Source organism: Dromiciops gliroides, chromosome 2 (genome assembly GCF_019393635.1).
Source record: "Dromiciops gliroides isolate mDroGli1 chromosome 2, mDroGli1.pri, whole genome shotgun sequence".
Lineage (NCBI taxonomy): Eukaryota > Metazoa > Chordata > Mammalia > Microbiotheria > Microbiotheriidae > Dromiciops > Dromiciops gliroides.
Window position 1 is genome coordinate 25827523 of NC_057862.1, and position 24893 is coordinate 25852415.

At 40.8% G+C, this 24893-nt stretch overlaps 1 protein-coding gene across 1 annotated transcript in view; it reads left to right on the forward strand.

The window, feature by feature from the left end:
* Positions 1-22453, forward strand: part of REEP3 (receptor accessory protein 3) — an 83413-nt gene extending 60960 nt beyond the window's left edge. Inside the window, exons 6-8 of the mRNA XM_043983812.1 lie at positions 13673-13820; positions 17852-17997; positions 18978-22453. Coding sequence (XP_043839747.1) covers positions 13673-13820; positions 17852-17997; positions 18978-19034 — 351 coding nt within the window. The 3' untranslated portion in view covers positions 19035-22453. The remainder of the gene's footprint in view (positions 1-13672; positions 13821-17851; positions 17998-18977) is intronic.
* The last annotated feature ends 2440 nt before the right edge of the window (positions 22454-24893 follow it).

Here is a 24893-nt window from a genome sequence, read left to right on the forward strand (position 1 = left end):
CTCCTGGCCTTCTCTGAATGGTGAGTTCCTTCTGGCTACACCTGCCATGTTCCTTCCTAACCCAGTTTAGCTTCTAACTCTAGACCCTTGCTTCTTAAACTCTACAGGATCGCATAACTGAATGTGGGGGTTGTGAAAAATTTGGCAACAGTAAAAGGTTATGCATACCTATTTTATACACCTATATACACGAGGTTGTAAGTGGAAAAAGTTTAAGAAGCCCTGCTTTCGACTGCTTGTCTCCCTGGACCTCCCCTTCAGCTCCCCTTTATGAGTCTTCTTGCCCTATAGTGTGTTAGCTCCTCAGGACAGGGACTGGCATATTCCCAGTGCTTGGCACAGTGCCTGGCACACAGTGAGCACTTAATAAATGCGATAGTGTCAGACAGCAGGTTTAACCTCTCTGTAGCTCAGTTTCTTCATCTGTAAATTGAGAGTTTCACTAGATGACTTCTGAGGTCCCTTCTGGATCTAGGTCTGTGAGCCTGCAAATATTAAGGCCTTGGGAGGTAATACCTCCCAAGTATACCAACAGTAACACCAGTTGTACTCTGCCCTGGTCAAACCACTTTAGAATGTCCTCTTTAGTTCAGGGTACCACATTTTAGGAATGGCATTGATAGGCTTCAGAGAAATAAGGGGAAAGTGATCAGGGGGTCTTGATGTCATTAGATGATCTCCTGGGAAAATTGGATGAAGCAACTGGAGATGTTTATCACGGAGGAGATGGGCGACATGAACCCTGGCTTCCAATATCTGAAGGGCTGCCACTTGGAAGAGGGACTGGACCTCTTCTGCCTTGCCCAAGGGAAGAACTAGGAGCACTGGGCTTTGGGTGGATGTTGCAAGGAAAGCTTTACTAACTGGCACAGCTATCCAAGTGTGGGATGAGCTGCTTCAGGAGGTCACAAAGACTTGGATGGTCCTTGTTAGGGATGCTGTAGAGGACCCTTTTGTTGTCATAAACATTGGGCCAGGCAGGCTCTGCCCTTGCCTCTTCCCCCAGCCCAGGTGACCCAGAATCCATCAGGATTGCTTAACTTTTATAACACTTGGTTCAGATGAGAGTCACCAACCTGTTCATTGCGGGAAGATGAAGGAACGGCAGCCCTTGCCACCTACCCTGCTGCTGGACTTTCTCTAGTGTGTTCTCTCCCCCACTTAGAGTGTAAGCTCCCGAAGAGCAAGGACCGCCCCCTTTTTTCTGTTTGGATTCCCAGCGCGTTGCTCCATTCTTGGCACATAGTACATGCTTAATCAGTTCTCTTTCATTCTTTCATTTGAAACCTGGTATATCAGAGTCCATATAACTTATCTTCAATATGGAGACATAGAAATTGGGGGCTGTCATCCTTTAGTTGTTTTACCTGAAGCAGTACTAGAGTTACTGAATGCATTAAAATAGATGTATTTTTCCAATAATGGGCTTTCCAGTAAGTCACATAGAAGGAGCATTTACAATATTTACATCCTTTAAGTTGTACTCTGCATAATTTGGATTTGCCAAGATTGCCTTCTTATCTCTTTATAGATATCAAAAGAAAGTCTTTGTCTTGGAAGCTTCATGGAATTGAGGTAGTTTGAAGAGTAATTTGGAGCTAAATTAGTAAAACAGATCAAGTTCAAGGAGAAAACCACCAGTAAACAATGACAAGAATTAAAAATAAATGAAATTCACTTTAAATTTTTAGCATAATATTTTGCTTTCATTAACACAGTTGACCTGCATTGGGTTAAAATTGTTGGATTTTTGTCTATCTTTTGAAGATTAGGGACACTCCTGAGTGGTCTTTTCTATATGTACCACCTGAGCATGTTAAAACTGAAAATAAGACTTTAATCAAGACATTTATTACACTGTAAAGCAATTTTCTGAAAATGCTGCTCAGTTCTACGAGCTTATTACCAGGCATCTGTTCCCAAGGTCAGTGTGCAAGTTTGTTTTGGCTGAGCCCAGCAGAACGAGGAAGGACCTTCAAGGGTTTTGCTGAGGATGCTCAGCATTCCACCCCCTTTTTCAGGAGAAATGCTGGTAGCTTTAACACCAGCTGAACAGCCATCCTGCTGGATTTCACTCCCAAGAGATACAAATACCAACATTTCTACTGGCTAGCTCATTGAATTCTCTATGCCTGACTTGCCAAGTGGATATTTTAACCAAAATTTATGAAGTGAAATATCACAGAAAACATAGCTTTACAGACAGTGTCTTCACAACCTGATTGTCCTCAAATTGTGATCTGTGTGATAGCAATATCTTTCTGTTCTGCCATTATTTCAGTGGCTTGGGAATAGTCAGCTGCTTCTTGTTATCTGATAAGCTGGATGTAGTTGCCTAGGTAATGTGGAAGTGGGATTTCATGCTAGCTTGGTGTTGTTTGGACTGGGTGACAACCTAGTGTTGTGGCCGTTGTCATGGAAACAGCTATAGAGAAGGAGAGAGGCAAGAGAACAGGGCTCTACCCTAATGACCCCCTGGACTCTCTGAATCCATATCCTCCCTTGAAAAATGGGGTTTGGACGAGATGATCTCTTAAGCTCTTTTCAGCTCTAAAATTTGATCAAAGAATATTGCTAAATACTAATATCCTCAGTTCTGTTCTTGAGATAAACAAAATGACTAGCAGGTATCTGTGTGTCAAAAGGAAAAGTAATTCCCTCCCAAATTTAATAAATGGGCACTGTGGGCTGGGAGGAAATGAGTCCCCTTTGCAATATCCTCAAGTGGGCATCCAGTCTTAGCTTAGAGATCTCCAGGAAATGGGAACCAGCTACCACCCTGAGAGATCCAGAGCTGCTTTTGGAGTGATGTAATTGTTAGGTCCCATCGATATCTTCCTGTCCAGTCCTTATTTCTATTTCTGTTTGCTCCAGGTCAGTCACATAAAAGGATTATACAGGACACCCTTTAAAATATTTGAATTTAGCCGTCCTGTTCTCTCCTCACCCCTAAGTTAGTTTTTCTCCAGGCTAAGTATCATCAGTTCCTGTGACCTAAGCTTCCCAGGCTAGGACCCTTGGCCATTCTGCTACTCCAGTTCTCCAAACCTTTATTCCTGTCAGTGCTAAAATGTGGCACCTGGAACTCAGCAGGGCCTCTGAGTGTGGTCAGAGCAGAGATTCCATTGGCTTTTGAGGGAGCTATGTCACATACTAGTAACTCAGATGGAGTGTCCAGTCCCCTGAAGAAACCTCAGCCTTGTTCAGAGAAACATGTTCTCCCATCCTGGAAGTCACTTGGACGGTTGAGGTTTTTTACCACCTTCACAGACGATGTTTGTCCCTGTTAACTTTCATCTTATTGGATTCAGCCCAGTTTTTCTGCCCAGCAACATCTTTTTGGTTTCTGATCCACCCATGCAGCATATTAGCTCTCCCTTCCACTTTCCTTCTATAGACATTAAATGTTTAATGAAAAATTTGACAAGAAGAAATTGTAAAACTGCATTGTATTTCTCTTATATAGTCTACATACTCTACCCAACAAACCCACTAAAGTTCAGCTCTCGCCCAGTATTTTAGAGTAGTTTAGGTGGTAATTTCTAGATTGGCTCACTGTCAAAAACTTCAAAGGTTTTGAGTCAAGAAAAAAATCTCTTTCATGTAAGGGAATTAGTCATGTACGGAGAGATGGGGAATCTTTCCCTTTCACAAAGGGCAGGTTATATAATGAGCTACTTCCCTGTGTATCATCTGCCCCAGAGTTCATACCTGTAAATGAGATCTGATGAAGTAGCCCCTTCCTCCCCATCCCTACCACCTCTGTCCATACCAGAAGTATCATAAATCACTCATTGCCTTTTTTCCCTGTAGTTTTGGCTAAATAAATCTTTCTTGCTGATCTTATCAACTCAGACTGGTTCAATTATCTCTAACCTATACTTCTTTGAGAAAATAATACTAATAATGGATTTCTTGGGGGGGACCCAGAGATCCGTTTCAGTCCTTTCTTCCCCCACCCCCCACCCCCTTCCAGAAAGTTCAGCTCTTGTCTGGGACAAGCCCAAGGGAACCAAAGAAATGGAAACAGACTCTTTTGTCTAGCTCAGTGAAGAATCACACAACCACACCTAGATACTGGACTTAACCTTTGCCCTTCAGGGAGGGTCTTTTGCATACTCTTCCCTGATCTCATCTGTAGAGTTCATTTTAATTTAGACCACCTTCAAGTCATGACAATCAGTGGAACTGAATGATGCTAACCAATTAGCTTTGATCAAGGTATAAAAGGACAAAACCCTTGGCCATACCTGGGCCTCGCTCTCTTGGCTCTGAACACTCTCTCTTGGTGCGTGCTCTTCCTCTTAGGATGATGTAGGTCTGAAGGCCTGAGACCATGAGAAGTTAGGGAGACAAGAGTCAATACTTTACTGATATATAATATTAATTAATAATAAATGCTTACTGCCCAAACTGGTATAATAGCAATTTAATTCATAAAACTCGGTAGTAGCCATAAGAATTTGAAAAACACAGTTCTCAACGCTACATGTCTAGCTAGGACTCAGTTCTTTCCTTCCAGTCTTACATGACCAGCTCTTTATGGGACATCTTCATTTTGAAGACCTGGATCCTCTCAAATTCAGTGAGTCCAAAAGAGAATTCATTATGTTATCCCAAACAACAAAGCCTTGCCCTTTCTGTTGAGGGGACCGCCTTTGTTGTAGTCACCCAGGTTTGAAACCTGGGAATAATCTTTGACTCTTTACTTTTCCTTATCTCTCGTATCCAATCTGTTGCCTAATCTTGGTGATGGCTGCTGTTCTCTAGAACTATGGAAATTTTTTTTTAAATAAAAGGAGACATAATTAAGTTCCTACACCTTTAACTGCCCACACTTAACAGCAAATGTCTGTATCACTGAGTTGTTTGTGGCAAATCAACATCTGTGCCAGGAAAGGAAAGAGTCTGTCTACAGACTTCTGTAAACAAATGAGTTCTTCTTAATGGTATCCTTTACAACCCAATGAAGCCTCCGAAAGGGGAAGGATAGGGTAAGAGTGCTCCACTCTTTGTCACAGAATGGACCTTCGTTTGCTGCTTGGGTGACCATCTATAATATTAGGTCAGCGGGTACAACAACAGCACGGCTTCCTGAACTTTTAACTTCCCCTTTCATTTAAGAAAGATCCCATATCTGATTGGGGTCAGTCGTGTTCCACCAAATGTGCTCGATTTCCAAGTTTCCTAAGGTGGTGGTGATTTGTGGGAAAAATAAAATATTATCTATTATCCCCATTAACAGATCTTTCAGAATTCTGATTGGTTGAAGGGAAGAGATTGGATCACACCATGGCTGCCTTCATCAATATGCTTATATAGCCTTGGCTAGTCTCTGGAAAATACTTGTCTGTAAGTTTTCCCAGAGCCTCAGAACTTGTTTCTCTATACAGGTGGCCATTAGCTGATAAGGGGCTTCATAGCAAAGCAAAGAGCAAATATACCATTTGTTCATGGCCTGAATTTCTGAATCAACTTTTTTTTGCTTTATTTTGTAAGATAATATTTTATTTTCCCCAATTACATTTAACATCAATTTTTAACATTCTTTTTTTTTAATCTTTGAGTTCCAAATTCTATCCTTTCCTTCTTCCCCTCCCCCTCCCTAAAATGGTAAGCAATTTGATATAGGGCGGGAGAAAAGAAGGATGGGAGGGAGGGAAGAAAGACTGGCTGGCTTTGGTCTGTGTTCAGATGGCATCAGTTCTTACCCTGGAGGTGGAACGCATTTTTTATCTTAAGAACTTTGGGATTATCTTGGATTGTTGTATTGCTGTTAATAGCTAAGTCATTCACAATTCTTAATCATACAATATTGCTGTTACTATGTATAATATTCTCTTGGTTCCACTCACTTCACTTTGTATCAGTACATGTAAGTATCCAGGTTTTTCTGAAATCATCCTGTGTGTTGTTTCTTATAGCACAATATAACATTCCATTACAGTCATATACTACAACTTTGCCATTCCCCAATTGATAGGTATCTCCTTAGTTCCCAATTCTTAACCACCACAAAAAGAAGTGCTAAAAAATATTTTTGGGAAAATAGGGTCTTTTCCTTTTTTAAAAAAATCTCTTTCAGATGCAGACCTAGTAGTGGTATTGCTGGATCAAAGATTATGCAGTTTTGTAGCCCTTTGGGCATAGTTCAAAATGGTTCTCTGGAATGGTTGGATCTGTTCATAACTCTAGTAACAGTGTGTCAGTGTCCCAGTTTTCCTACATCCCCTCCAATGTTTATCATTTTCTGTTTTTGTTATATTAGCCAATCTGATGGGTGTGAGGTGGTACCTTAGAGTTGTTTTAATTTTAATTTCTCTAATAAGTAGTGATTTAAAACATTTTTTTCATATGACTATAGATAGCTTTGATTTCTTTGTCTGAAAACTGCCTGTGAGGAATGACTTGTATTATAAATTTAACTCAGTTCTCTATATATTTAAGAAATAAGGCCTTTATCAGAGATTCTGTTGTAAAATTTTTTTCCTAGTTTTTTGCTTTCCTTCTGAGTTTGGTTGTATTGTTTTGTTTGTGCAGAAACTTTTATATAAAATTTTTTCTATAATCACAGTCATCCATTTGGAATTTTATAATGCTCTCTATAGCTTGTTTGACAAGCAGATTATTCTGTACTCTCTTAATTTGCTGAGAGTATCACCCTGTATGTCTAAATCATGTACCCATTTTGACCTTAACTGAATTAACTCTTAACATCCTCTAGACCAGTCTCTAGACCCTAGAGCCTGTTTGTTATAGGTGCAGTTAACAGGTTACTATCCATTCAAACTCTGCTTAGCATTTAACGAAGCAGTTTCTGACATTTCTGAGGTAGGCCAACTGTCAATTACCAGGGGCTAGAACAGACCCCCAACCTTTTAGGGATCATACCCTGACAACATCTTGTACATCTGTCCTTTTATCTTCACTCACTCCACCCAATCTATCTGTCCTTTTATCGCCTCTTGCCTGGTCTATTGCAGTAGCTACTTCCCCAGTCCAACCCGTCTTCTGCCCAGATGCCAAAGGAATCCTCCTGAATTACTGGTCAGACTCCATCAGATACCTGCTCAGGGGCTGGGGCTGACTTTCCTTCCGTCTTCTTTTGCTCAGCCCCAGAGGACTCCTAGTTGTGGCCCCTCCCACCTCAATGCCTTTATGTAGGTTGTCTCCCAGTCCAGACCAACCCTCCTCACCCCTGCCACTTGACATCTCTTTCTCAGGTGTCACTTCCTACTCTAGACCTTCTCTGATTCATTCATTTCCCCCTCAAGTGGCTAATTCTCTTCTCACTTTCTTCTAACAAGTTACTTTATTTATACTCTGTATTTGTCTTTCTCTGTGTAGCAGTATATGCTTCATCTCTAGCCTTTCCTCCCTTCCCCCTCAGTAGAAGGTAGATCCCTTTAGGGCAAGGACTTAGTCATTTTAGCTTAGCATACTGTGATGCATTTAGTGAAACCCTTTAATAAACTTACTGAATCTGGATAAGGAATTGAATACTTTGTACCTACCTGCCTAGCCTAGGTTCCTCCCCATAACAGTCCATCTGGCCATCCCTATTTGAATCTGCTATCCTGAAGATAGTGCAGACTCCTGACAGTACGCCTGACTATTGTGATTGATTCTCACGTATCTGACCCATAGCCACCCCAGTGTGCATAGTGATTATCTGTCTGTATGCAGAGATGTGCCAAGTATTGCTTGCAAGGATGGGGAGGTTGAATGCGATTAGTTATTACAGAAGGACTGCCAGTTTTGCTTTGTTACATCTATACTCGGTTTCTTCAGTTCTTTTAGGAAAGATCATCCGAATCATGCGTTGTGTCTTTTCATTTTATAATTCAGCCCCGTGTAGATAATATAGCTGTAGCTCTGCAGGGAATAACATCTAAAAAGCTAGAATGTGGTACTTAGGAATTGCTTTATAGGGGTGTGGCCTGTTGGCCAGGGCTGCTGTTTCCATGGTGATTTCTCATTCGACTAAAAAAAACATGCTTTCATTTTTTGGTATTCTTTCAGTTTCATTTTTTTTTACCTTTTCAGATTAATGTAGCATCCACTAAATTAAAAAATACAGAGGAGTAATATATTATTTAAACTAAACCTCATAACCTTATTTATTTTCTGGGAATAGAGGAAGGTGGTTCATTTAATTTAATGTCGATCAAGGATTAGCTACAGGAACTAGAAACAAAAAAATACCAGATCAGAATTACTGATGCGGAAAGAATACCTCTCCTCTCCTTGTCCTGAAGCCCCACTTCCACACTCCCACCCTATATAGTTCTTTTTATTAGTTCTGAAGCTTTTATGCTTTAAAAACAAGTTGTTATGGGTTTGATTTTGGTTTTTTAGGAAGAAAATCCTTATCACCTTTGGAGGTGTTTTACTTTACAATTTATATAAATTCCTGAGTTAATAACCCATCGATTCCCTCTTTATCATCCCATATTTTTGATTGGCCCACAAGATGTATAACTGAAAAGCTTGCTGTTCTTGCTGATGTGGGTGAGGGAAAATGGAGGACTGACCTTTGAGTGGGATGCAGCAGGGTGTGTATGCTGCAGTGAAGTCAAACTCAAAGAGAAACAGCCCTGAAGGCTGCATATTGACTTAGAAAACCACAGCTTGATTTTATATCATATTATCTTTTTATTTATTCATTAAACATTTCCAATTACATTTTAATCAGAGTTTTGCCTGCAGGTTTGACCCTTCTGATGTAGTGGATAGACAGCCAGCTTCAGAGCCAGCCAGACCCAGGTTCTATCCTGCTCTGACACACCCTGGGCATGTGACCATTGGCAAGTCCCTGAACCTTTAAGGCAAAGATGCAGAAAAGGCGCCAAACCACAGTGGTCAAGGGAGCTTCCTCAGGAAAGATTCACCAAAGATTTATTACCTAGAGGTGAATGAATAACAAATGCTTGGGGAAAAGAAGCTCAGATCTCAGTAGTCAAAGAAATATTAGCAAGAGACCATCCACAACTACTGACCTCTGTGTGCCTACTTTGCCATGTGTGGAACATCATTCCAAGCATGATCTGTTGATGTACAAAGGGTACCCTTGATGAAGATGGCAGAAGGAAGAAAGAGCCTTTCCAAAATTATATTCTGTAGCACATCATATGCTGACAGTCACACAGTTAACTAAAAAGAACAGAGAAGCAAAATCCTACTTGTGCTACTTGTCTGACTGAGAACCATTGGGTTTGGGCTCTTCCTTCAGTCTTTCCTGGTTCCATTTCCTCCCCATCTAGTGCTACCATCCCTTCTCTAGTCACAACAAAAGTACCCGAGTCCACAGCACCATTCGTTAGGTTAGAAGTTGTTTTGCACTAAAAAGCCACTTACTTGTTTTCCCTGAGTCCGTTCTTTCTGAGCCATCTTCTTCCCAGCTCCTAATTGGTCTTCCTAAAGTACCTATTTAACCCTGATATTCCCTTGTCTAAGACGCTTCAGTGGCTTTCCTGTGCCTGTATGATAAAATACAAACGTCAATGTTTTATTTTTAAAGCTCTTCAGAGTCTGTTCAGCCTATCTTTCCAAAATGGATTCTGGATATTCCCACCCCTCCTTCATGCACTCTAGGCTCCAGACAAACTGGCCTACTATTTCCCAAATGGGACATACCCCCTCCATCCTCTTCGCTAATGTAGGCATGTTACCAGAGCATTGCAAGCATATCTACGTTTTGGAAGGCCTCTCATAGTTCACTCCAGCTTCTTTCAAGGTTCAGATCAAGTGTTACTTCCTTCATTAGGCCTTTCCTGATTCCCCCACCTCCATCCACTTGGTGTTTGGAATAAATCCTTTTCTATGAACATATGGTCTCCCCCTAGTAGAGGCAGGCTCCCCAAGGGAAGGACCATCTCACTTTTGTATTTGTATCTCATGTGTCTAGTGAAGTCACATAGTAGGTGCTTAATTAGTGTTTGTTTGTTGACTGATTGTGGTCTTAATTAAAGGCTTTCCTCCAATAAGGCGCCTTCCATATTTATATCAAAACTATGCGAGGTGACTAAGAAATAAACGGATCCTTTGTTTGACTTTGAATTGCACTCTAAACATTGGAGGTTATTATTTACCCATAGTGTCTGCCATGGATATGAAAGAGAGCCGGCTTGGGAGTCCAAATGGAAGGGAAATTTTCTTTAAATGCCAAGGGACTGCACATGCTCCTTTTTGCAGAGGACATTGTGTGGCTTCTATTGTGGCCCAGAACGATGCAGATCCTCCTAGATGAACTCAGGAAACACTCAAAAGTTTAGCCTGTTTTCTCAGAAAAGAAGTTTGTTCTACAGACATTATAACATGCACTTAGATTAATAGCCCATGGAGTGGATCCATTAGGAACTACATCTTAAGCCATAATTGGAGCGGGACAGAAATTGGACAGGCAAAAAGGGCAGATGGGGCTGCTTTAGGAACACAAGATGGTGCTTTTAATGGTCCCCAGCTTCCTCCTGAAGCAGAGGCATCACTATTCTTCCAATATGTAGTATGGCTGCAAATTATGGAATTCCACAGTCTCTGAATGATTAAAATTGCAGATCAGCTAGAGGCTAGTGGGAAGGTGCATTGTGAGCATCGTGAGTGAGGGACCACATATTGCCAACAAAACACCACACAGGAAAAAGCATCAGAGAGATGCATGAGAAGAGGTTTGGTAACTGGTCATGGAGCAGGAACACAAGATGATTGGTACTCAGCCTGTGTGCTCCTTTGGCTTCCCTGCAATTTCAAGAGATCAGAGGACGACCTCCAGCACATTAGGTCGTTCCCCATTCACCTGTCCACCTGTGGAGGAATTATGGGAGGGCATGGACAAGATTCACACTGGATAAAAGGATGGGATTGAGCTGCAGGATGCAGAGCAAGGAGTAGGCAAACTGTGATGGAAGAAAGGTTAGTTCCCACCTGGGAACTGAGAAAGCAGGGTCTGAGTTGCAAGGACCAGTATAAATTGAAAAGCTAAGCCAGATTGGTACCAAGGTATGAGAAATGCTGAGATTCGAAGAGCAGGCAGACTGGTTGCTAGAGGGATCTGAGGCATTCAAGTAAGAGCTATATAGGGAGTTAGAGGTGTTGGGGACTGGATTGAGTTAGACAGCTAGCTTTGCCTAATTATGGCTGCTGGTGTCCCTTACTGGGCCTGAGGCTGTCCTGTTGTAGTTATGGGGCAGTATTGCTGCCTCATCTGTGCCAATGGGGTGAAGACCTGGGTGATTCAGCCCTGGGCTGAATACAAAAGGAAGTTAAGCCCAGCAAGACATTTGCAGATGAAACAATTAAATAACAGTGGAAGAAGGCAGGGATAGCATTTGAGTGCTGTGCCCAGACAGGTATACATGCTTGTTGTGCATTTGTCTCTGTAGGGGTTATGAAGGAGCTTAACCTATGGAAAAGCGGTTGTCCTAGGAAGGCTTCATGGGAGGAAGGCCCTAAAGGATGACTAGCATTAGAAAATCTTGGGATGGACATCCATGTATTCTCTTAATCAGTTCCCTCTCCTTCCCCAGCTCCTCCAGTGATACTGGAGCTCAGACTCAAGGGGGAAAAAAGAGTTTTAATAAGGTCTAAGCTTTAGTCCTTCTAAAGCCTGTGGAAATGGAGAAACAAGTCATAAAAGTTGACTTGGGAAGGGGTCACCTGAAACTCTTCAAAAGTAAATGGGCGTGACCAGAAAAGAATCCTAAGAAAAACAGGTCTGAAGTGAAAAGTGCATATGGGTTCTGTTTCCTTCAGAATGGCAGACCCAGGCAACTTTTCCTATCTTAGTTCAGTCTTGGGTCGTATTTCTAGAACTGGAATGCTATCTTCACCCCGTCTGGCTCTGATGATTAGTCAATGGGTCAACTTTTTAGCTTCCTGCATTGTCTAAGCCATTGCTTCCTTAATTTAGAAAGGTTTGGCAACTGGCCATGTGGCATAAACAAGGGATAATCAGTGGTAAGCTGGCGTCCTGGTTGGGTGATCAGAGGGTGACCTCCAGCACATTAGGTGCACTGCCTGGGGAGTGACTTAGGGGACCTGGACCTGGACAAAGTTTACATTGGATAAGAGGTTACAAAAGGGATTAGGCAAACTCCCAGGTAGAAGATTTCATTCTTTTAAAAACCCATTTCATCAGAAGGCACTTAGGAAAATTCTCCTTGAACATGTGTCATTTACTATTGAGGCAAATTAGCTTGTCTCTGCCCTGAAGTGGCTTAAAATCAGTGGGGTGCAGGTAGTCTTGAATTGAGAAGAAATGTACCCCCTGTTGCCCACCCCACACTTTTCATTATTGGCAGCTGGATAGATGTCATGCGTGGGTGTCTGTGGAAAGAAAAGCATAAAGGACTGCAGGAGAGAAAAGTTATGCGGAACTGTAGGCTTCAGAGATCTTCGCCCACGCAGGGTGATGATGCAGGCAGGTCCAGGTCTGCGCACACAGGCTGTGATTGGGATGTTTCAGACAGAGCCAGCCACGACCCACGCACTTGAGCTGTGTGTTAATCAGCTTCTTTGTGTGAGGGCACAAGGTTTCTTTTAAATGCATACATCCCAGGAGCCTGTGGCAGTTCAACGTGCCTGTTTAATCCATACCTTAGAAGGATGAATCAAGGATAAAAAAGAAAAGCCTAAGAATTTGAGGGGATATGGAAATAGTGGTCTAAGTCAGAATTCTTTTTCTGAAAAATAAAGGCATGAATGTGCCTGGGCAGGGGTTGGGGGAGAGATGGGAGCTGAAGGAGCTTCTTGTCCTCCATTTCACCCTATTTTATTAGCACAGTTCCTCTTTATAACCCAGAAAATATGGCGACCAGACAAAGCCAGAGTATATGGTTCCCATGGTGACGGCTCCTAGTGCCTGATGCCATGTACCACCTGGTGTTCCAGCCTGAACAGCTGCAGAGGATCTGATTATACAGCAAGGGAAAGAATGCACATGTTCAGGGACAGAGCACTCACACTCACCTGGGCCCAGGGCATGGGATACTGTGTGAGTGCTCTACTGTTACCAGTGGCAACTAGAGTCACATTAAAGCACTTCAAGACAAAATGTAGTCCACACAACAAATTTCTTGTTGATTATTAATGCAAAAACACTTAAGAATCTTTTAAACCAGTGAGTTACAAGGAATGAGTCATGCACTTATTCTTTGCATTTTGAAAAGGTCTTCATTTGGAGATACTTCCTGTGCAGAAACCTTTCTGCAGTGGGCACAGATGGAGGTGTGCCCTGGAAAGGTCTCATGCTCCATCTCTCTCAGAGAGTGCTTGGCTGGACAGTGCCAGGAGTGCCTGGCTGCTTCACAAAGCCACTTCCTTCAGAACATACTCATCCAGCCTTATGTCCTCAGGTTGTTTTCCCATCAGCCTGTATCCATGATGCTCAGCTGCTTGGAGACCTCTAGTTTAGCAGCCAGCCAGTGTCTTTGTTTGTATTTGTAGAAACAAATATTTTTTAACAGGATGCAAACTCATGAAGCCCAAGAAAAATGCTAGTTTTAAGAGAAAAAGCAAAACCACGAATGCTTCTTTTTGCTGCATGCCATTAGGATTGTGCCTTAAAGCATTTTGGGGTTTTTTCCCTCTCTTCTAAAATGAAATGTTAAACATATTCAAGACTGTAAACAAGTATCCCCTTTTTTGAGTCCTACCATTGTTTTCTGCCCTGTAGAGTCAAGGAGCAATCACTGAACGTCTGAGAAGTTTCAGCATGCACGATTTAACAGCCATTCCAGGAGAGGAACCTGTGGGACAGAGACCATTTCAGCCTGCCCCCGAAACAAAAAAGAAAACAAAAGCACCTTCCAGCGAATCCACAGGCAGGTATCTTTCCAAAGAGCAGCCACTCCCATCACTTGAGAATATGGGTTGTCTTTCAGCCTGTTAGTGACATGGTGGGATTGGGGACCTAAGCCCGAAATCCTCAGTGTCTTCAGCCGGATTTGCTTTCATACATCTGGCTTATATTGTAAACATTGGTTTCTCACAATGTCATGTTTTACTTTTCCTTGTTCTTTCTGTACCTTTTCCCCAAGTAAGATTTGTTACCTGGTTTGATTTGAAGAGGAGATAAAGCAGAGTCTCTCTTGGGGTCTAAAATCCCCTTCTTCAAGCCTACGCCTCTGGCTGCAGCCTCTCCAACTACAGCACAGCTGTCCCTTCCTGAACCTCCTGATTTTCTGCCACACTGAATGCACCCAAGTTCCCATTAGCTTTTTGTCTTCCCTATGTTGCTGTAGACTCAATGAGGCTACTGCCAATGTGCTTTCTAACCAGGCTTCCTCCACCGGGGCCTTGTGAAATATTTTTTGAATCCACATATTCCTACTTACATTTATCCCTACTTTGTCTGCTTCACTCCAGCCCAGGATACCGGTGCTGTTTAACATTTTAATTATTGATTTGGATAAAGGTATAGATGTTTATCAGATTTGCAGGTGACAGGCAGTATTCAGAAAGTTCTTCACAGCTTAGAATGCTGTCATCAGCTCAAATTATTAAGCACCTACTACATGCCAGGCACTGGGTTGAGTACTGGGGATATGAAGAAGGCAGAAGAAAGTCCCTCCCCTCAAAGAGCTCCCAGTCTAAAGGATAAGACAGTTTACAGACCACTGTTTACAGACAAACTACAGCAGGAAGAGACTAGCATTAAGAGGGACAGAGAAAAGGTTCTTGCAGAAGGTGGGATTTTGGCTGAGATTTGAAGGAGGCAGTGACAACCAGGGAGAATGTGCCACACCTGGGGCCCTGCCAGTGAAAGTGTCTACAACAGGGAGATGGAGTGTCCTAGGAAAGGAGTAGCCAGGAGGCCAGTGTCAGTGGCCCTAGGACTGAGTGGATAAGAGTAAGGCATAAGACTGGAAGTGTAGGGAGGGGCCGGGCAATGAAGGGCCTAAGAGCCAAGCAGAAGGTTTTCTGTTTGATGCTAGAAGTAATGAGGAGCCACTGGTAGTGATTGGGTAGAGGGGATGGTGGGGGCATGACATGGTGTCCATCTCTTTAGAGCTGGATTTTCTGGCACTTTGGATCCGGGGTGCTCTGTACCCTCTCAGATCTGTTCTCCCCAAATCTCAGGTGCATGTGGCACTGTGTGGCTTTCTTCTGTGTCACAAACTCAGGAAAGAACAGGGTGATCATTTCCCCCAAGGCTCTTGTCATTTTTTACTCTATGCACCAGCTCTTCTTTGATGGTAAGAATTAACTCAAGAATGAAATTTCACTTTGTTGGTTTCTCTGCCTTTTGAAGGATGAAATGATTACTAAAACAAGAAGTAATCAGCCTCTCTCGTTTGGTCAGAGTGACCCAGCACTTATTCCTCATCACTAACATAGCATAGGGGGCTTTCTGTTGCTTTCTGGCCAGGTAGCCTATAATGTACTCCAGTACCAGGATTCCTTCTCCTTCTGCCTTCATCAGTCTTTTTTCTTCCCAGGCAAGGAATTCTTTTTTTTTTTTTTTTAAAGAGGACAAGCCATACAACAGCAGGGGGGATAAAGCAGTCATGATAAAAAGGAAATTCAGATTTCAGATCTGGTCAGAGGATGTTTTACAAATTGTTGTATTTGGTTCTCTCTTGGTTTCTCAGAGGGGGAAAAAAGTCACACATGATCCAAACTGTCTGACAGAGGTACAAAATAAGCCTCCTGAGAGTCACCAAATCCTGAGAAAATGGGCCTCTTCTATGCATTTTTTAAAATTATGAATATATTTTATTATTTTCTAGTTGCATGTAGAGATAGTTTTCAACATTTGTTTTTATAAGATTTCTAGTTTCAAATTTTTCTCCCTCCATCCCTTCCCTCCCTCCCCCCTTCCCCAAGACAGCAGGTAATCTGATATAGGTTATATATGTAACACTAAACATATTTCTGCATTAGTCATGTTATAGGAGAAGAATCAGCAAAAAGGAAAAACCTCAAAAAAAGAAAAACAACAGCACCAAAAGAAATAGTATGGTTCCATCTGCATCCATATTCTATAGTTCTTTTTTTTTTCTGGATTTGGAGAGCCTTTTCCATCATGAGTCCTTTGGACTCTTGTACCATTGTATTGCTGAGAAGAATCAAGTCTATCACAGTTGATCAACACATAATGTTGATGATACTGAGTACAATGTTCTGGTTCTGCTCATCTTGCTCATCATCAGTTCATGCAAGTCCTTCCAATCTCTCTGCTCATCGTTTCTTACAGCACAATCTTCTATGCATTTTTGTTCAAGTTTTCCTAAGGCAGGAGGAAGAGAAAGGTGACACTTTAGCTTTTCTCTCCTATGCTGTTTACCCAAAGCTCAGACCAATAAGAGAATATTTCTTTCATGCTTCTCTTCTGAGCTTCCCTTTCCTGACCCAGCCTGCTGTCCCTGAACATTGGGCTTCCCGTCCTTTTACTCAGACTTTCTTTTACCCTCTAGTCCCTAGTCAAGCTTTCTTCTTAGCCTGCTTTTGGCCTCTGGGAAAGTTAGGCCTTTCTCTTCTTGAGCTCTAGCTCCATTCCCTCTTCTCTTGGTTGAAACCACTAGACACAGAGACATCACTCAGCTGCATGACCAGTGTACTAGGAGAAGCCTGGCCTCTCTTTCTTGCTCTTAGGCTCTTTCAAAGGCAGTTTTTGCACTGCTCTGGATGAACTCATGCAGAGGATTTTGGATGAGTTCATGATCTTCTGAAAGGTCCTGGTTAGGGTCTTTGGGAAAAGTCAGCTGAAGAATGTTCATCCCAGTAAGGTTTCTGTGCCTTTAACACATTACTGCTTTAAAAACTGAGCCGTCATAAGACAGTGTTCAAGGTACAAAAGTGCCTACAGGGGCTCAGTTCCTTTAAATGAGCATCGGGTAGTTGGCTCTCCGTTACTGGAAAATTTTAAGGGCCTCTAACAAAGTGGGATAATGAACGGCACAAGGGTACCAGGGTCATTTGGCATGAGTAACAACTGGTTGATTTCCTAAGATCAATTTCCTTCCCGACTTAATCATGCCCATTGTCTAAAGACAATTTCTCTCTTCTAGCCCAAAAGAATAGAATTGATTTTCATGCCATTATTTTTCATTCTCTGTAACTCACTATTTTCTAAAGTTTTATGGGAGAAAATTAGCATGTTGCCAATTATGTTTTCTTATCTCATTTTTTTTCTTAATCAGATCTGTGGGATTTTGATTTCACCAGTTTAGAAAGTTCCCAGTAAGGAGACCCCCCTCCACCAATGTATGTTGGCACCTGTTCTCCAATTGAGAGAATGATCAGTTATGGCCCTGAGTAGTCCAGTGGCTTGCTGAAGGTCCCACAGTTAGTGGGTGTCAGAATTGTGACTTGAACCCAGATCACACCCTGACACAAATCGCAAGCCAGTCCCCAATTTGGTACACCCAAGCTGCACTATAAAATGCTCTAGTTTATTGCTTTTTCAAACTACACTCTGGTATAAATTAATTAATGGACTTTATTATTATTTTTATTGAGCATTTATTTTATGTAAAACCCTGCTTTAGATACTGTTGGGGAAAGCAGAAGACTTAATATTAGACCCTTCCCTCCAGAAGCACATCATCTATGGAGAGACAAAACAAACAAAGCAACTTGAAAGCAGTTTCAACATAGCACATACAAGCCATCCAGTCTGAACTCGAAATAACTGCTGCAGGAAGATGCAGCAAAGAGGTGTTTGAGGCTGGGCATTAGCCAAACCAAACTTTCTAGATGAGGTGCATGGTTGAGCTCAGTCTTGACCAGATACAGTGAACAATTCATTCTTATTAGAGACAAGTGGGGAAGATATGCAGGGGAGGGTGTGGGGAGGAGGTGATGGCAGCATCCTTCTCTTTAGACTTACTATCTTTGTCAACATGTTCAGGTTATGGAATTCCCTCAAAAGATGGAGAGGAGAAAACAGATGAAGATGGCGAAGGGCCCTATTCAGATGATGAAATGTTAACACACAGAGGCCTTCGAAGATCACAAAGCATGAAGTCAGTGAAGAGCGTCAAAACTCGAAAAGAGGCCAGTCCAGTGCGGTGTTTATTGTCCTTGATTAGGGTTGTGTGACATATTCACAGGGTTATCATAGAGGACTCACCCACAAAGAAAGACCAATGAAAATTGGATATAATCAACAGGAAGGCAGATTTTATGGAAAGCAGTTTTCTGAAGGGTTCAAGAAATTCAAAATAGGGCAAACTCCTCACTACGAAATAAGGTTTTGGGGATGGGAAGTTCCAGTTAATTAGATAGTCTAATTAGCAAAATTATCACCTGTGGCCAGAGCCAGCCCTGCACAGAAGCCAAGAAGGCATCTGCTAAAAAGCAGGCGTGGCTGACTTTGTAACAGCTTCCTGAAGGCCAGCCTTTGAAGGGGGACATGTCAGCATTCACTGACCACTACCTCAATGTAGAATCATTCAGCCAATCAGGGTCACCGTTCCAGAAGCCAGTGAAAAAGGCACAGGTATGTTCAGTGGCAGATATTCCCATTGGATGGAGATCCAGGGACCAGACTTTACTAGGACGACCTCACTAAACCTGGGGTTATACTTATCATTGTTCCACCATGATTCAAATTACATGTTTAAGGGTTTTGTACTATATTTTTTATATGTATGCATATCTGGCTTAGCTGAGGCATAAATGTTTTACCAAAAAGAATCTGATGAAGGTGGAGCAGTGGATAAAGCACCAGCCCTGGATTCAGGAGGACCTGAGTTCAAATGTGGCCTCAGACACTTGACACTTAATAGCCATGTGACCCTGGGCAAGTCACTTAACTCTCTAATTGCCCTGCCACCAAAGAGAGAGAGAGAGAGAGAGAGAATCTGATGAAATAATGGCATGTCGTAGAGAACAAATAGCTTATAACATGCATGGATTCATATTATACTGATTTAAAGGTAAATGCTTACCACAGAAGTTGGGATTTCAAATTGCCATATTGAATAAGCTATCATCAATGATTAATTGATAATCTCTCATGTTTCTCTCCTCAGGTACGGTATGGCTCATTAAAATATAAAGTGAAGAAGAGACCACAGGTGTATTTTTAGGTGACCAAATATCTCAAAAGTAAACTGCTGTAATGCAATAACTTGATTTCAGTACATCATGTATTTGTCCATTTAAATTAAGTCCTCAAGAACGGTGATGATAGGATGGGTAAAGATTGCTTTTTAAGTATATGGATAAGTTTTATTTCTTTACTTATTACTTAATATTCTTGACTAGTAAGAGCAATTTTGGGTAAATATAGTTCTTTCAACTCTGAAGATAAATGACAAATGATAGAAAATGTTGCCCCTCTTTAGGTTAGTTAACAGTAATTGAATGCTCACTGTACAAGGCTAAAGCACACATACACAAAACTTCCTTACTATACTTGAAAAGAACATTTACAAAGCCTTGATGGTTATTGTGATTTGCTTACCTCCATTTGTGCTATGTAAATTATATGATGAGTCACGAAAAAGACCCATTTATTCTAAACATTTGCATTGGCACAGTGAACACCGAAGGAGAGACATTCAGGTCCATTTTGTGTGTCCTCTTGTGAGATTTCCACATCTCCTAATCCTCACCAAGTTTTAAAACTAATTTGAAAACCAGGTATCTACAGCCAGCACTTTTATACTTAGACAGCTTTGCACACTTGAAATGGTTTACTTATTTACAGCTGTACCTTTTTATTGAAGCTATTTTCACTATTCTTTGTCTCATTTTGCTATGTCATATATATGCTTTGTTCTGTTTAATTTCTCTTCCTTTGGGTTTAATTCTTTAAATGTATTTTGAAAACGTGAAGTGTAACTGACCTTTTCACTAAGTATCCATTTTAGGTTTTTAAAATCACTTTCCCTTCTCTTGAATGAGAAGCAACAAGTAACTGACAACGACTTTTGCATTTGCAATTCTGTCTTGCAAACAGAGTATGTTCCTATTAGTAGTACTTATTAAGCTTTTAAAAAACATTAGTTTAAATTTCGTATGGTAAATGATCCAACAGTGCACCCCAATTTCATGAACTGGCTCAAAGCTTGAAGCATAAATTCTTGGTTTTATGTGAATCTTAGTGATCGATTTCTGAGTCTGGCATTGGCCAGATCCATTTCTTTGAACCACTCCTCTTCTGGCTAAGCTCTCTCCCCTGAGGATGAGGACATCCCAATGTGAAATATAAGGATTGTTATCTTTCTTTCATCTGAAAAACCATTTCTGTCTGAGGAAAATGTATCCTAATGAGTCTTCTTTTAGCAAGAGGTTTAGGGGTTTAAATTATTGAGGCTCGAATAATGGACTCTTAGTATTATGTACCCGGATTGCTTTCTTCACATTGAAAACCAAAGTCTTTTGAATGTGATGCTGTATTTTTTTTTTAAGCCAAAGTCTTTTGACTATGAAACAAAATGTGTTTTTTGAAATTGGATTTCCACTTCAAAGCACTGGTGACCATTTAGTGATCAGGAAATTGAAATTTTAGAATATCTCACCCATGAATTGCAGATGGAATTACATTTGTTCAGAAGTTTTATTCTGATATTCTACTACATCTCCCCAATTCTTTCATGCTCCTCTCCTCTGATATCCCCCCCAAAAAAACTGTGACAGTGAAAGCTCTTGGTCCTTTTGTCTTCTGCACCTCTTCTGGAATGAGTGTGTTCCACTGATGGGAAGAAAGTTGGCTGGGCAATCAAGTCCCTATTGATACATGGCACACTTCCCACCCATGTCCTTTCTCCTTCGTAACTCAGACTCCTGATAATTAGCATAAGGCAAAAATTAGTCATTCTTTTCCCCCCCAGAATTAGCTCATAAGAGTAACTACATAATCATCTTCTCCTTGATTATTTGTTTAAGATAATTCACCACTTTGTTGAATTGCTGGGATTTGTGATCACCGGCTCTTCAGGGAGAAAGCTTTGTTTACATGCTCTGCGTGCTGGGCTTGTTCACGCTAGTTAGAGAAAATTGCGGCATTCTCTTCTGCAGAAAACTTCTTGGTTGTGAGGGTCATCCTCTGCACTCCTCAAGTCCATGAAAGCTTGAAGAGTGTGCTAATTGGCTTCATGTAGGCCATTTATAACTAAGTCCACAGTGTAGTGTAGCTTGTCTTACTGATCTTCCATCGATGGATAAAAATCTTGTTCAGCAGGAAAGAGGCAGAAGCACTTTCGAACTTGGGAGGGGGCATCATCCTCTCAGTAACAGAATTTTGTCTAGAACCATAGTTCCTGAGTGAAGGTTAGAAATAGAAGCCTTTTAGAATTACAGGGACATTTTAAAATTCCCTCTTCCTCCCAAACTATTTCTGGTCCCCATTTTCAGAGGCCACAGATAATGTCACAGTTTGCTCTGTTGCCTTCTTGATTCTTTCCACTTCCTGTGCCCCCTTTCCCTGTTACTTTTGGAATATTTTCGTAATGCTCCTTCTTTAATCATTTGCTGTCTTGTTTTGTTTTTCACAGCTTTTACATGTGTTTTGGGGTCCAGTCTTCCATGAGATTTTAGATTTTTAAAAAAATACCCCTGTTGTCTCCTTTTCCTTTACTATTGGAAAATCCCTTTTTGTTCATTGTATTCTACTCTTAAACCTTCCAAGAGATGATCACTTTTCAAGTTAGGGTGCCTTGTCTCTTAAGGGGCACTGCTGGAAAGCCACCTCTCTCAGCCCTTGCCAGCCACGCCTACAGCCAGCAGGTGCCCTTGCCTATCTGTAGCACTTCTTCCACAACCAGTTAAGTTTATCTGTTTGTATTTTGTTATATTGTGGAATTAGTTTGTCATTAACAAAAATTAGGTATTTCCAGAGTTTATTCAGAGTAGCAAGCACTTAGCCTTGCAGCCTATACCATTTTTCCTTTAAAGTGAGCCAGAAATGTATAATATTGACGAGAAAATGTGTTTGTCTACACATGTACAAACATGTTCAATACAGTCAGACTCTCCCTGGGACCCTTTCAGATACAATGGATTTTGATTAAAGAATGATTATAGCCATCATTACCAGCCATGATTACTTAACCATATTTTGTTGGTTATGTAGAACAAAAATTTTAAAGCATTTTCAGGGAACTTAATACACATGTCACCACCAAAGATTTCTACAGTGTTATGAATTATGTATCAGAAACTGCTGAAAAACATGAATTAACTAAAATGTGCTTTCCTTTTTTTTTTCTTGACTAAAGCAATTTGCTCAAGTGTTTGAACTTTGTTTTGTTAAGCATTCACCTCCATCAAAACATCATTCATCAGGTTCCATGCCTGTTTTAATTAAAATCCCTTCTTCCAAAGTTTAATTTTGATCATTTTTATCAAGAGAATTCTAAGGAAAAAGTATATATTTAAAGCAAAACAACTAGTGTTTTCTTGATACACTGAATAAAACAACAAAGATGCAGTTGTTGAGAAATATGCTACTTTGTAGCATGCATGGCATATTTTAAAATAAACACATTGTTATTATTTGAAACTAAAGCTTTCTCTCTTTTTTACATTTAAAAAATTTAAAATTCAGACATATTCAAGATTTAACTCCTAAACTAAGTGCCCCAGGATTTTATGTAAGAGTTTTTAAATTTTTAAGGTTTAACATTTTCTACTCTAAAACTTTTAAGAAACTGTTTAATAGGTTGAAGAAAAATCTTATTGCATTTTATGTCAACTTTTGTAAATTATATATTTAAACACCATGTTGTGGGTATTTTTATTACTCTGTGTGATTTTTGAAAATTTAATAAACTTAAGATTTATTCGTGTTGAGCTGAATCATTTCTTATGTCGGATTGCACATATACGACACAGTTCAGTATGTGCTGTAGTTGACTTCCAGCTCTCACTGCATGCTGGTCCTCCAGTCTTTTCTTGACTCCCTCAAACACTCCTGAGTAGCTTTTTTTTTTTAATCATAAAAGTATTTCATTATTTGTTTTCATAAGATTTTTAGTTCCAAATTTTTCTCCTCCTTCCTTCCCTCCCCAGGACAGAAAGCAATCTGATATAGATTATGTATGTATAATCATATTAAATATATTTCTACATTAGTCATGTTGTGAAAGAAGAATCAGAACACAAGGGAAAAACCTCAAAAAAGGGAAAAAAAACAACCAAACATAGAAACAGTATGTTCAATCTGCATTCAGCTTCCACAGTTCCTTTTTCTGGATGTGGAGAACATTCTTCATCATGAGTTCTCTGGAATGTCTTAGACTTGGCTCTTCTCAGCAATACAATGATCTATCACAGTTCATTATTACACAGTGTTGCTGTTACTGTGTACAGTGTTCTCCTGGTTCTGCTCGCTTCACTCAGCATCAGTCCACTTAAGTCTTTCTGTGTTTTTCTGAAGTCTGCTATTGCCCATTTGATGGGCATTCCCTCCATTTCCAATTCTTTGCCACCACAAAGAGAGCTGCTATAAATATTTTTACATGTGGTTCTTTTTCTCTTTTTGATGATCTCTGTGGTAATAGAGACCTAGTAGAGATATTACTGGGTCAAAGTGTATGCACAGCCCCATAGCCCTTTGGGCATAGTTCCAAATAGCTCTCTAGAATGGTTGAATGAATTCACAGCTCCACCAACAACGCATTAGTGTTCTAGTTTTTCCACAGCTTCTCCAACGTTTCTTATTTACCTTTTCTGTCATATTAGCTAATCTGATAGATGTGTACCTCAGAGTTGTTTTAATTGGCATTCTCTAGTGATTTAGAGTGTTTTTCATATGACAATAGTTAGCTTTGATTTCTTCATCTGAAAAGAGCCTGTTCATATCCTTTGACCATTTCTCAGTTGGAGAATGACTTGCATTCTTATCAATTTGATTTCATTCCCTATATATTTTAGAAATGAGGCCTTTATCAGAAACACTGGCTTAAAAAATGTTTCCCAGCTTTCTGCTTCCCTCCTAGTTTTGGCTGCATTGCTTCTGTTGGTACAAAACCTTCATTTAATATAATCAAAATCATCCGTTTTGCATTTCATAATATTCTCTCTCTCTTGTTTGGTCATAAATTGCTCTCCCTTCCATAGATCTGAGAGGTAAACTATTCCTTCCTCTACTAATTTACCTATGGTATTACCCTTTATGTCTAAATCATGTGCCCATTTTGAACCTAGTTTGGTAGGAGGTGTGAGATGTTGGCTGAGTAGCTTTTACAAGCCTTCTCAAGCCCCATCAGACTTGACTTTCAGAAGATCACCTGATCATCTTTACTGAAAACATTGAGGCTTCCCATTCTGAATTTCCTCACCTCCTTGCCTCCATGCCTCCAAACATTTCTCTATATTCACCATTCCTTCAATGGCCTATCCAAAGACCTTCAGTGGTGGAGAACCCACATCCACTCCCCAGACAAGCTCCTTCTTTTGCACAGTCCCCAGTCTGTACAAAGAGCATGCATCATGAATCATTCCTCTGAATTTGTGGCACACTGTATGGAGTGCTGGTCCTGGATTCAGGAAGACATGAGGTCAAATTCTGCCTCCGACACTTAATGCCTTTGTCCCTGAGCAAATTACTTAACCTCTGCCAGCCAGCAGTTTTCTAGCTATTAAATGGGAATAATGGCACCTACCTAAAAGGAGATGAAGTATAATCACAGATTACAAAGTTTTATTGTCTGAGAAAAGACCTGCTGAGTAGAGAAGATCCTGCAAGAGAGCAGTGAGGGAGAGTTCTCAGCTGCTAGGAGGGAAGTGTAAAAAGGGAGAGAATATAGTTTCTCGAGGCTTTGGGTTGGGGTTAAGGGAGAAGCCATGTGTAGACACAATAAGGCAGGGTGTTTAGAAAGGCCCAAGCAAGGTCTTGAGTCTGCAGCTGCATTCCAAATGGAGTTCACTCACAAAGGATCACTGGTGTGTTGAGCAGAGCTGGGCTTCAGAAGCCTTTCTGTTTGGTCAGTTGTTGTGTC